The following is a 14,120-nucleotide window of genomic DNA, read 5'->3' on the forward strand; positions in this document are numbered from 1 at the left end:
TTGATCAGAGGGGAGGGAAGGTGCAGGGGGGCAGGAAAGATGGTGGAATGAGATGGACATCATTACTCTAGGTACATGTATGACTGCACATATGATGTGACACTACATCATGTACAACCAGAGAAATGTAAAGTTGTGCTGCAATTGTGTACAATGAATGAAAATGCATTTTGCTGTTATATACCTAATTAGAATAAAAAAATTAATTAATTTTTAAAAATTTGGGCATATAAAATATTTTCTTTTATGAATTTGTGATAAGGATAGAAAGTAGCAAAACAAAAAGTTAGCAACCCTCTGTACTAACCCTCTCTACCCTTCTATTTCTTATGTTTATTTGTCACTAAAACCCCCAAGTTTAAGAGCTATTGTAGGAAAACATTTATGTGAGAGATAAGAGTCCTAGTTTAGGATATAAAAAGCTTTGTTATATGTTTTTGGGTAGACTATCAGGACCTCAGAGCCCCCATTTCTTGAGGTGTAGAAGAGTAGTAATGAGACCTACTTGATGGATTATTGTGAGGAATAGAGGAGACATTATTTATTATTGAAGTACTTGGCCCATAACAATCAGTAAATGGAGGCTCTTAGAATTAGATCATGTGAAAGCACTTCAACACCTTACAAATACAAGGTGGTGCTATGATTAGCCAGGATTTAAAATTTTAAATATCAATCAGATGATGAATAACTGCCAAAATGAAAATGCATGTGTTATCTAAGTAGCAGTAAATCTTTCATCATACACAGCAAGTAAATAATGCTAACAAAGCTGGTGTCTCATTCACAGACTGGAATGAGTCATAATGTAAGACATATTCCTACTTCATTACATTGAGTATTTGTTTACCTATAATCTAAAAGTACACTTTGAAGTGATGTTTTCTTTGAAATTGCTTGAAAATTTGCAAAGATTACTCAAATTTTGGATTTCTCTTTACTTTTTCTCTCTTTTTTCTTCCAGCCAAAGAAGCCTAAAGTCCCAGACAACCCATTTCATGGCATTGTTTCCAAGTGTTTTGAGCCTCATCTGTATGTGTATATTGAGTCCCAGGATAAGTAAGTGACAGGCACTTTGCTGATTTCAATCAGCATTTGTACACCTTCTGGTCATGTTGAGTCTTACAAGGGCACAACTCCTTTCAGAAGCAAAAGGAGAGACTTGATATACCTGTGACCCTCCCTGGAGCTCATTAAGGACCTTAGCATGAAAGAGGCCCTGGATTCTATCTCCAATATCACAAAAAAAGAAAAAAAGATATTTTTATATCTTTTGAATATTATCAGTTATTTTGTCTATAATGTCAGAAGTCTGAGGGTTTTTTTTAATTAAAACCCACTTATTTATTTATTTATTTGAATTTTTTTTTTTTTTTTTTTTTTTTTAGTTGTAGATGGACACAATACCTTCATTTAGTATTTTTTAAATATGCCTCATCTGTGCTAGGCAAGTGCTCTACCACTGATCCACAACCCAACCCCTATTTTTATTTTAAGATAGGATCTCACTAAGTTGTTGAGGGCCTTGCTGAGTTGCTGAGGCTAGACTTGAACTTGTGATCCTCATGTCCTAGCCTCCTGAGTCACTGTAGTCACTGGGATTATAGGTATGTGTCATTACACCTGGCCAAAAGTCTGAGTTTTGCTACAATACAGCCCCGTATAAATCTCAGAAGCCCCTTGTGGGTACTGAGCTCTCATTGAGTTCTGACATTTGTCAGCTCACAAAGCTTTACAATGTCAGGCTTTGGACATTGTAAAAAAGCTTTATCTCTAAAGTATATGTTTTCAAGTAGTAATTTTGACTATCAAAAAAATTACAAAAATAGAACAAAAAATTCTCATATACCCTTCCCCAGATAATATTAATATTGTATATAATCACAGTTATCAAAATCAGAAAAGTAATATTGTCTTGCAAATGTTCTTCTTCTGGTCCAGGACCTCTAATAATTTTGTGTTTAGCCACCAGGTCTCCTCAGTCTCCCTTAATCTTGAATAGTTTTTTGTTTTTTCTTTATCTTTCATGGCCTAGACTCTTTTAAAGGGTATTGACCAGTTTTTGCTTGATGTTTCTTCATATATATATATATACATATATATATATATATATATATATATATATTTTTTTTTTTTTTTTTTTTTTTTTTTTTTTGAGTCAGGTGTCTCCTTATGTTGCTCAGGCTGGTCCTGAACTCCTGGGCTCAAGCAGTATTCCTGCCTCAGCCTCCCAAATAGCTGGGACTATAGGCCAGTAGCAGCACTATGTCCATTAGAGGTTTCTTCTTCAACCCTTGCCTATTTGGCAAGATGACTTTAAAAGTGAAATTGTATTCTTTACAGTGCATTGTGTCAGGAGGCACACCATGTAGATTTATCCCAATACTACTGATGTTAACTTTGATCACTTTTGTAAAGTGGAGCCTGCAAGCTTTCTCCACTGTGAAGGTACTATTTTTTACTTGTAACTATTAAGTTTCTTTCAGAGAATACTTTGAAACTATGTAAATATCCTGCTTCTCATCAAGCGCTAGTTCACTCATTTCAGAATCCCTCTGTTATTTTTGCCTGAAGCAATTATTATCGTCAGGTTTGCTTCATATCGATTGTTTCCATCATTTCTTCTAGACTTACCAGTTGGAGTTCTGTTGTAAGGAACTTTCCTCCCCATTTGTTTATTTATGTTAATATGGACTCATGGATTCTTATTGTAGTTTATGGATTATCCATTTATTATATGTGCTTTTCACAAACTCCTGGGCTCCAAAATTTTTTACATATTAGCCCACCATGATCCAGTTTCTTCACAGCCGGAAGGTGATCATGTTCCAGTGTCTTGTTGTTCATGTTGGGGATATTAGGAAAGGAGGAAGACCTCTTCCTCATATTTTGGAAAAGTAGGGTTTCTGAAAGAGGGCAGGTCACCCAAAGACAAGCTGGCCTGGACTCTGAGGTCTCGAATGAGTACAGAGAGGAGTACAGAGAGGTCCCATGGAGGAGAACAGCAGTGCTTGTGAGAAAGCTCTTGATGGCAGTTCTATATGAAAACTTTGCCCAATATCCCCTCACTTTTTTTTAATGTTTCTCTCATAAGTTAATAAGTACTTGTTTCTAAATGTTTCAGGTATAAACTATAAGATTTAAGAGAATGTTTGAAGTGGGGACAATATTATTTTTCACTTATTTGATTTTATAGATTAATAAAGTACTTCATATTAAAATGCCAGAAAATAAACTTTATATAAGGGCTTCTATATTAATAAAAACAAGCTCCCATCCCAAGGGGAAAAAAAACTTGCCTTGCCATTGATTGCCTCGTGAAGGCTCTCTTTCCTCTTCTGTGTGTACTGGGAGTATCTCCAGCAGGCACAGAGAGGGGCAGTGGTTGCTATGGATGTTTTTGTTCTTTGAGAGTACCTTGTCTTCTGTCTTCAGAAAGATTCCTCCCAGGATTGGGAAACTCAGTGGTCATGCACTTGCCTAGCATACACAAGGCCCTAAGTTTGATCTCTAGCACTGAAAAAAAAAAAAAAGTTTTCTCCCAGGTCAGGCTTGATGGTGGGTGCCTGAGATCTCTTTTACTAGAAGCTGGTGCAGGAGGATCATTTGAGCCCAGGAGTTTGAGGTCAGCCTGGGCAACATAGCAAGACCCTGTCTCAAAAAAAAAAAAAAAAAAAAAAAGGAAAGAAAGAAAATAAGTAAGATACCACTTAGGAACAGAAAAAAGATTAATTATTTATTTTCCTGTTAAGGTACTAGGGATTCAAGCAACCCACTTTGATGACCATTTTCAATTAGAGCACCATCTTGTCTTATCAACCCAAATTCTTATAAATCTTATTTCAAGAAGGTTGTAGCATGTCTGAGATATCCACATCCTTTCCAAAAGACCTACCTCATTTGAAGAGTCACTTTTCTGAATCATAATTCTGGTATCCATTCTCACATGACCTTGATTCATACAAAATGTACTCATAATTCATGATACTTTGGGCAAAGACCAGGCCTGCCTTCCTCCAGGCCTCTCCATTTCTCCATGAAAGATGCAGTGCTTGGCCTGCGTTCAGCCTCACTAGGATGTTTTTAGGCCCTAGGGAAGCAGTAGCATCCCCTCAGAAAGGAGGACTGAGTAGGTTATGTTATGGTAACTCCAGATTAAACGGCAGAAGTTTAAGTAGAAGATAGAGTTTAAGAACTCCATTTCCTCTTCTGTCAGAGGAGTCAGATAAATTGATGCCAAAAACAGTAGTTATTAACCTTTTGTGAATTATAGATCCTTTTGAGAATCCATTGAAAATTATAGATTTTGTTGTTTAAGAAAAAAAAGAGTCCAATTATACCCACACACTAGTTTTGAGTATAATTTCATGAGGTTTTTAGGAAGCCCTTCTGCCACCTCAGTCAAAGAATCCTGAGGCTAGGAAAGGAACTTAGGTGGGACTAATTTCGTGCAGTTACTACTCTACTATAAAAATCAAAGGAGAAAAGTCTTAGATTGTTCACCAGCTCCCAGAGGACACAAAGCACAGTATGGTGGAAGAGTGAGGACCTGAGTGCCAGATAGACCTGGATTTGAATTGGAGCTCTGAACTTACTAGTCTGGGACTTGAGCATGCTACTTAGCCTTTCCAATATTTTGTTCTCTATACAGTGAAGTTCATAATGCTTATGTCATTGTTTTGTGGTGAGAGTGAAATAAGATGACAGTAGTGGTCCTTGCACACAGTAAATGGTGCTTAGGAACTATTCCTGCCTTGCCTCCCCTGATCCCTGATTGGTTTCTTTCTCTCTCTCTGGTTTTTTTTTTTTTTTTTTTTTTGGTGATGCTGGGGATCTAACCCAAGGCCTTGCTCATTGCTGGGGAAGTGCTCTACCACTGAGCCACACCCCCAAACCCTTCCCCATGATCTGGTTTAGGACTCCTGTGTAGGTAGGCAACATTATCAATGTTGCCAGTCTCCTTCTGGGCCTGGCATGGAGTTCATCTTCTCACCTCCCCAGCCTCCCACCTGCCTAAGCAATATTCTGGCAGCACCTGCCCCAACCAAAAGCCAAGCAATAGTAGGAGATCTGAGGAACCAGTTCTCAGGGAGGAAGCAAGAAGTAGAGTCCCAGTGGCCACCTCTTACGCAGATTAGGCTAAGCTGTCTTTATATGCTTGAAGTGGTTTTCTCAATTTTTATTTTTGTTCAAGGAAGAAGTTAGTATCTTTACTCAGGAATATATAGTGATTTCCCTTGACTGATTCTGCAGAAGAGAGTTCTACCTAGTCACTGTCTTCACTCCATTCTGTGTTATTTATTAGTCAGAGAAGTTATTGATGATGCCATTTTTGCCCATTTTCCTGAGTTCCTGTAACAGCTTGTTAAAATAGAGCTTCCCGTTCCCCTTTCTGACTTTGTCAAGCCTAGAGTCTCTCTGTAACTAATTGTTTGTTGTTTATTTTTAATTAATTCCAACTGACCAAAGAGTTACAAAAATTGTACATAGGGCTCTTTTATGTTCTTCGTGCAGACCCCATAGTTATCAGTTACCCATCCCAGCTTTCTCTCATATACACGTGTGTATATATACACATACATTTTTTTGAACCATTTGAATTCTTTAGTTGCAGTCAGTGTGTCCCATTACTCTTCATGTTTTATTTTAATATATTTTTTAGTTGTAGATGGACACAAATATCTTTATTTTTTTGTGGTGCTGAGGATCAAACCCAGTGCCTCACACCTGTGAGACAAGCGCTCTACCACTGAGCTACAGCCCCAGCCCCTCCTTCATGTTTCAATGTATGTTTTCTAAACATAAGGATACAATCTGTATAACTACAGCATAAACATCAAAATCAGGAAATTAACTTGGATACAGCATTATCATGTAATCCATAGACTCCATTCCACTTTACCAGTTGTCCCAATCATGTTTATTTTTAATCCACTCAGGATCCATTCCAGGATCACAGGTTGCATTTATTTGTTCCTTCTTTTTCCTTCAGTCCAGAAGCGTAAGTCAGTCCTTTACCTTCCATGACCTTGAAATTTTTGAAGTGTATAGGCCAGTAACCTTGTGGAATGTCCCTCAGTTTGGGTTTCTCTGATCTTTCCTCATGATTTATATATGCAGCAATGGTGCTGTGTTCTTAGTACTTCAGATCAGGAGGCATACATTGTCAGTTTGTTCTCAATGATCTTGAGATGTTCATTTAAAAAAAAAATTTAGTTGTAGGTGGACACAATACTTTTATTTTATTTATTTATTTTTGTGTGGTGCTGAGGATCGAACCTAGTGTCTCACAGGTGCTAGGCAAGTGCTCTACTGCTGAGCTACAACCCCAACCCAAGATGTTCATTTTTATTAGTTGGCTTTGATGTTGTCTGCCAGGTTTCTGAATTTATTAACAAGCAATTAACAAGTGTTCAGAGAAACCTTGAAACTGTATTAATAGCCTTTTTCCCATCTTTCATTTACTTTTTTTTTAACCACCCATTGATGATTCTTGCCTGAGTCATTTATGACTATGATGGTTTCCAAATGTTGCTATTTTACTTCCATCACTTCTTCTACACTCATTAGTTAGCATTCTACTTTAAGAAAAAGCTTTTATTTCTCCCTTACTTATCTATTTTGGCCTGGCTCGTGAATTCCTATTTTATTCAATACATATAGACTTTATTGTCTTTTTCCCCATTTTCTTTATATTGGAATAAATTTATACCTACAAAAAATTTTTAAATTGTTTAAATTTTCCATATTTTCTTTACCCTCAACCCCCTAATGTTGACATTTTGCACAATAATAGCAGAGATTAAAACTAACAAGTTATTGTTGGTACAATAGCATTTACTAATCTCCAGACCTTATTTGAATCTTACCAAGTTTTTCATTCATGTCCCTTTTCTTTTTCAGGATCTATTATTACTTAATGCTTAAGTTGTCCCTAATTTGACCAGAAGGAACCTCTCCAAGCTGGCTTTTTATTTTTTTTAACTTATCCCTGTCAGTTTTTTGAGTATTTTCCTTCATTCTGGCACAATAATATCTACCAGACTTATCTTATACATTCATAGCCAACCCTGGGTTATCTGTGTATCCAGTGATCTCTTGTTGTATTGGTGGAAAGTGATATTTAGGAACCACATTCTGAGTATTCAGTATGCTCATTGCTGTGTATGTATCATTGCTTACATGCATCTATATATACATACACATCTTTTTTATCTACTTATCTATTAAAAATCACAAGTTTATGCTATACCTTTGATTCTAATTTAATACCACAGGAGTTACTTTAATCTCCCCACCCCACAATGGTAACTATCTTCGACAACAGTGAGAAACTTTGCTCCCAACATCTTCAGTTATTTACTACATTTTCCCTTATGTAAACTGTCTCCCAGCCCTACTCAAGCCAAACCTTGGTTCTCCAACCTCTCTGGCCTCCCCATATCCAAATCCCTAGCCCCCCAAAAAAGAGAAGGGGAAGGGGTGCCTATTAGTGTGAGTACCCTTGAATGAACAGTTCTGTAACTTTCTGGGGATTGTAAGCTACTTGACCCTTGCTGACTCCCTGCTTCTCTTGCCACCTTTCTAACTAGCATCTTTGCCCACCTTACTTTCTAATCAGAATATCATTTTTAACAATGCTGACTACAGATCCATCAGAAGAAATTGGCTTGGTCATTCATGGTTAAGTTCAGTTGGCAGTGAGATGGTCCCCCCAACACACTTGTTTTAATCTATCCCTGTACTGATGCCACTCTGCAATAGTTTTTACTTCTAGGACATTTCATTTGTTAGTAGAGCCCCCAATATAATCTCACATGACCTCAAATACTTACACAGTTCTTGGACACAAACTGAAGCTGCAGGGATGAGGGTAAAAGAAACCACACATCCATGGTATGTTTCTTCAAGCTGAGGAGAAAGTAAATAACAGCAGTAATACCATATGTTTGCTAGCACTTTATAGTTCAGAAATCATATCATCACAGAGTGGATAGAGCTTGGAGTCAGACATACCCAAGTTCAGATTCCAACTTCAATAAATTCTGTGACCTTGAACAAATTATTTTCTATTCTCAGGCTTAGTTTATACATCTATAAAATGGGGATAATAAGGCCTTTTACTCAAAGCTATTGGGAAGATTAAATAAGGTTATACTTAGAAAACATTTAACACAGTGCAGACTAGGCTTGTAGCCTAGTAAAAGAGACAGACAAAAAAAAAAGATTGTGGTACACAGCAATAAGGGAAAAATGTAAAAATGTATGAGTAGGTTGCTGTGGTAATTCAGAAGAAGAGTATAAAAGTCTGACTAAAGATCAGACTTTTCTCATCTCCCCCTTCCCATCCTCTTCCTCATATACATGTGCTGTGCTCACTTCCCTCTCTGAATATGCTACAAAACTTACTCTGTAGCCTTCTCTTATTTTCTTTGTCAAAATCAAATTGTCCATACTGTCTGTACTGCAAAATTAGCATTTTGTTACTGTCTTAAGATCTAAATATTCTAAGTGCAAAGTTCTTAATTTCTCAAGTCTAATAGCAAGGACTGTCCTAACCCATAAGCACCTGGGTCAGGACTTGACACTTTGTAAACTCTTACTGGGTTGTTGTCTTAGGGTATAAAAAAGACCTCTTTGTGATTCTAGTCAGAAGGTCATTGTGTCAGACATCTCTTTCTCCATGAGTCTTGCATGAAGATCTTGCTAAAACTCAGGGTATGTTTGATGCCTAGAAGAAATGATAACCTTTCTTCTTAAAGTTGAATTCATTTATATCTTCTGACAGTCCTTCAGGCATTCCACATAGTAAGGGGTTCAATCAGTATTTGGCTGGATAGGATCATATACTCAAAACTAATGATCCTGGGATGGGGTTGTATTGTAGCTCAGGGGTAGAGCGCTTGCCTAGCTGTATGAGGCCCTGGGTTCAGTCCCAAGCACCACATAAAACTAAATAAACAAAATAAAGGTATTATGTCCATCTACAACTAAAAAAATACTTAAAAAAAAAAACTAATGATCCTTACCCATTCACATTAGGGTAGCTTTTACTGCTTATTCTATGAAAAATGGTCTCTTCAGTTCCTGATGTCTTGTATGGTATCAAAGCATGCTAATGCAGAGAGTGAAAGAAGGCAGAGCAGGGAAGATTTCCTTGACTATTTATCATATATACTAGAGAGCAATGTCAAAAGTTACTCAGTGGACTTTCAGCAAAACAACAATCTTTAGAGGTTTTCATGTATAAATTTTCTTTATGCTATATGATCATAATTAATTATAATCTTATTCATCAGGTTGGCTGTGAAATAGGAAGTAGGTGAGTTAAGTCTCCAGCTTTTAGAGGAACAGATGAGTGATTAAAGTAAAAACACTTAAGAGCTCTGGCCCCTGTTTTGGTTGGTACCATTGAGGGAGAGATTCGAATCTCTCCTAAGCAGACTCAAGTAGAATCTTTTGCTTTCTGTTACAGGTTCTTTTCCACTTTAGCAGCCCCATCCCATGTCCACCTTCCCACCATTTCATCCCTATCTCTTTGGAACAAAATGTGGAAGTTGAGCTACTACATATACATCCTCCCAACTAATAGGGAGCTTATGATAACAGACATGAAATGCAGGATTCTACTACTTTAAAGCAAGCAGCTTTCACTTTTTGTACCAGCTTCAACTTAGGAGAAGTGACTGGCTAAAATGGTGACTCAAGGATTCTGGAATTATACTGTTGATCAGTAAAAATAAGACATTGTTAATTAGCATTGCCCACCATGGTCTCAGGGTGGGAGAAACTTGGTGTGTTTTTTGACCATTTGGCATCCTTATACTGGAAACTAAAGTGTTAAAAAGTTAAGTGGAGGGCATGGGATATGGCTCAGTGGTAGGACATTTGACTGGCATATGTGAGGTCCTGGGTTTGATTCCCAGGATCACAAGAAAAAGAAAGAAAAAAAATCTAATGGCAAATGACAGGAATTCCAGTTCAGAGAGGATTGCTGTGACTTGGAATTGCACAGTGAGGCCTGAGCCAAGCTGAAGTGGAAGGAGTGTGCTTTGGCCAGGGAGGCAATAGGCAGAGGCCCAGTTGACAGGGAAGGAGGTGAAGCAGAGGACCTCCAGGGTGACTGGCCAGAGTGGAGGTCAACCATGGAAGAGAGGTGGGAGGGTAGATGGAAAAGTAGGGTAAGAAGAGGTTGTGGGGTGGGGTGGTGATCATGGAACTTTCCAAGGTCAATTAATGAGGTTCTTCTCTGCTTTCTGTTACTACAGACAAAGACCTAGCCTAAGCTTGAATCTCTTTGAGGGCAGAGTAGCCACATCTGGATATAGTAAACTTTGAATAACAAGATCACTTGAGTAAAATGTCATTTTTTTCCTATTCCTGCTAATTGATGCTGTGTGTGGTTCTTGTCTTTTTCTTCCTATTGTATAAATACATTTTAAAAACACAGCTGGATTCCTTTGGCTTTAGACAGCTGCCTAAAAAGGTGCCACATGTCAAAAAGTGGCAGCCTCCCATTATCCACATAGCACAACCTCATAGAGATCAGTGGTTATAGCCCTGCCGGATTCTAGCTGGTGATGACTTGGGGTGATTGAGGCAAATTCAGGGATGCTTGAATGGGAAAGGGGAGACAGATAGCAACCACTATCACCACTGTGGCCTGGGGCTGGCCTGAAGCTGCTCCTACCCATTCTTCTCCCAAGAGTTTCATATATCCTTGATTCTAGAAGTTCTAAGAAGAAATTACAAACTGAATGAAGAAGGAAAGCATTAGTTTTTGTCTGTTTATTTTTAAGTTTATCTTTGTTTAGGCATCCATCCTGTGGACCCATTCAAGTTGATGGTGTCTAAATCTCTGCTGACATCATAACCTTTTTTGTGAAGTAGAGTCTTGAAAAACATTAGGCTTGGAGGCAGACTGCTTGCTTTTGAACTATGGCTTCCCTACTTTCTTGCAAATGACCTTGAACAAGGTGCTTAACTTCTCTTTACCTAACTTTTTTGAAAAGGAAGATAGTACTGTTACCTACTTCAGAAGATTATTATGAAGAATAAACGAAGTTCAGTGAGATGATACTTATAAAGCACTGCCATGACATCTGGCACATCATAAGTGTTTAGAAAGTGATCACTATCATTAATCCATGGGGTTTTAATTTGTGGAAAAGGGAATGGTGCTAAATGGTGGTAGGAGTAGTATATTTACTCAAATGGTAGATTTATGAACTCAGTTCTGCCACTGAGTTTGGGATCAAAAGCGATCATGAAATGCTTTGAGAAGTTTGAAGCAGTACATAGATGCCAAACTCTCTTGCTGCTGTTATTTTAATGGTTATTTAATTTAATCATGATTCCTATTATAGGGTGAATGATGGTGGTAAATGATGACTGATAAAAATGAACCCAATTTTAAATTTCAGAAACATCAGGAATGATTAATTAAGGCAGCAATTTATGTACATTTTGTAATCAAGCACATTTGCTATATCTTTTTGGAAGTGAAATAACATTTTAGTTTCTTCTTCCTAGAAACCTTGGAGAGCTGATTGATAGGTTTGTGGCCGATTTCAAAGCCCAGGGGCCACCTAAGCCCAACACTGATGAGGGGGGCGCTGTGCTTCCCAGCTGTGCTGACCTCTTCGTCTACTACAAGAAGTGCATGGTACAGTGCTCACAGCTCAGTACTGGGGAGCCAATGATTGCCCTGACAACCATTTTCCAGAAGTACCTCCGAGAATACGCCTGGAAAATTCTCTCTGGCAACCTGCCCAAGTGAGTCCCGCTCTGCACAGTCAGAACAATAAAGTGAGATTTGGAATATTCCTAAATATGGGAATCTTTAAGGAAATCCATTCTGTAGTTGTTTACTGAACTGCCAAGAGCAGTAAGGTGGAAAATACTCTTACTGAGTCCCCAAGGATCTGATGCTGTTTCCTTTCTGATGACATTCCAAAGCTGATCAAGACCATTAGCAGAGATGCCCCCCTGGCTGCCAGTGTAGGTTACATCATACCATGGTGGACTCTAGGGAGTCAGTCCTATTATGTATAAGTATTTAACTTACATAGATTCAACAATAGCTACTCCCCCCACCAAAAAAAAAAAAATGAGGTGATGGAAATAACTATTCAATAGCACAGGTAATTATTTTCAAGCCTCATTCAGTGTGATTATGTCCTACAGTGATAGATGGGAGCATGCATCCAGTTTTTCCCTTTCTTGATTAGGTTCCCAAAAATCTCTCTTGTTTGTATATCTTGCTATGCTGGATGTCTGATGTTTAAAGATGTGGTAGGATTTGTGAGGAGGGGATTACACAGCACAGCTCCTGATTACAGTGACCCCACTATATTCTGAGACATTAAAAGATTGTTATATTGTTTGTTACTTAAAACATGTGGATCATTGAACTACCATTTCAGAGATGTTTTGATTATGTAGCCATTTCTACTGCAACATGACCTAATATAATGCTTCAGAACTTAGTATTTACAAACTATCCCCATAGGTAAATCAACAATTTGAGAATTAGTTTCTATCATTGTTACTCATATGTGTCACAAATGAGTTTTACGTTATTTGGAAGAAAGAGAATAGAATCCTGTGCTACACAGGATATTTTAAGTGTTGAGTATAGTTTAGAAATGAGAAGGTCTTTGTCTTTATCTATGACAAAAATTATTTGTAAAATTTAATAACTTTTGTCCTGATTATCAAGATAACACAAGTTCATTATAGCATAGAAAGCACAGAAAAGCACAAGAAAGAAAATGAAAATCACCTATAACCTCACCACCCAAAGAAACACTGTGTGACTTTTTGTATATTTTTTCCATTCTTTATTCGTGTGTGTGTGTGTGTGTACATATATGTGTGAGATGTGTGCTTTGGTTTGTTAGTGTAATAGAATTGGGACTCTGTCACTGATAGTCTTATACCCTGCAGCTTTCACTTAATATCCTGTGAGCATGTTCCCATATGTCTTAGTCAGTGTCCCAGCAAGAAACAAATGGTACACTCAGCTGGAATTTTGTTAGTTTATAAAGACACACTGTTCACAGAAATGGGGCAGGGCAAAAAGAACCAGCAGAGGATTCTGAAAGATCCACATAAGAGTGGGTAATTATTGTTACCTTAGATCTCATATGGACGAGGGACTGCCCCTCAAAAACTGTAATCACAGAGGATGGGAGCTGCCTTTTGATCTCTTGAGTAAGGGCTTCAGGAAGGAACAGTGTCTTATTCACTTATGTACTCCTCCCTCTACACAGCTTTTATTAAATTCCAGTGCAGAATTTTCTTAGTTGAAGCAGTTGGGTAGCAACTTTTGTGCTATCAGTGATTCCAAATGAGTTCTATGAATTAGGAAATTCAAAGCTAAAGTGATAGGCAGCCCAGCAAGTGTCAGCTTGTCATAATTAATACGACTGATTACTGACTCACTCTTGGCATTGTCTCTTCCTACTCCTAATGGTGCAGAGTGTCTAAACAGATGATAGTCAAGGTAAGGTCAGTAGGAAAAGGACTCATTGTATGTGGATTTGTTTGGGCCATAGCCAGCCTTTCTTTCCCTTTTTTCTTTGTCTTAAAATGTGTAGTTTCCATTCAAGAAACAAATTAGAAGTTCAAACCTGACTAGTGTCTGTTCCCTTTCTTCAGAACCACAACCAGCAGTGGAGGGTTGACCATCAGCAGCCTTCTCAAGGAAAAGGAGGGCTCAGAAGTGGCCAAGTTCACTCTCGAGGAGCTCTGCCTCATCTGCAGCATACTAAGCACAGCAGAATACTGTTGGGCCACCACCCAGCAGGTGAGCCAACCATCCCTGCTGCCCATGTACCACCTCCTTTTCCTGGACTCCCTGGACTCATAGCTGAGAATGAAGAGCATGAGCCCCAAAAGGTCGCATTCAATCTTGGGCAGACCAGTTGGCCTCCCACAGGGGAAAACTTACTATCCAGCCAGGAGACTGCTGAGAGAGCCATCTTACAGAAAGGCCTTGTTAAAAGGAGACTGTGCAAGAAAGTATGACTGGTCTCCCTTAAGTAGTATGAGCCACTCAGCAAGCATGAACTCTTAAAAGTAGGTCAGTAGCACTGTCTCCCATATGAAAAAAACAG

The 14,120-nt window shown here is 38.2% G+C and overlaps 1 protein-coding gene across 1 annotated transcript in view; it reads left to right on the top strand.

Moving 5' to 3' along the window:
- Nucleotides 1-14,120, top strand: part of Vps53 (VPS53 subunit of GARP complex) — a 160,096-nt gene that overhangs the window by 95,879 nt on the left and 50,097 nt on the right. Inside the window, exons 13-15 of the mRNA XM_046446900.2 lie at nt 965-1,059; nt 11,533-11,775; nt 13,663-13,810. Coding sequence (XP_046302856.1) covers nt 965-1,059; nt 11,533-11,775; nt 13,663-13,810 — 486 coding nt within the window. The remainder of the gene's footprint in view (nt 1-964; nt 1,060-11,532; nt 11,776-13,662; nt 13,811-14,120) is intronic.

This window comes from Marmota monax, unplaced genomic scaffold (genome assembly GCF_021218885.2).
Source record: "Marmota monax isolate L192 unplaced genomic scaffold, Marmota_monax_Labrador192_F-V1.1 WCK01_AAM20220418_F8-fsc00138, whole genome shotgun sequence".
Lineage (NCBI taxonomy): Eukaryota > Metazoa > Chordata > Mammalia > Rodentia > Sciuridae > Marmota > Marmota monax.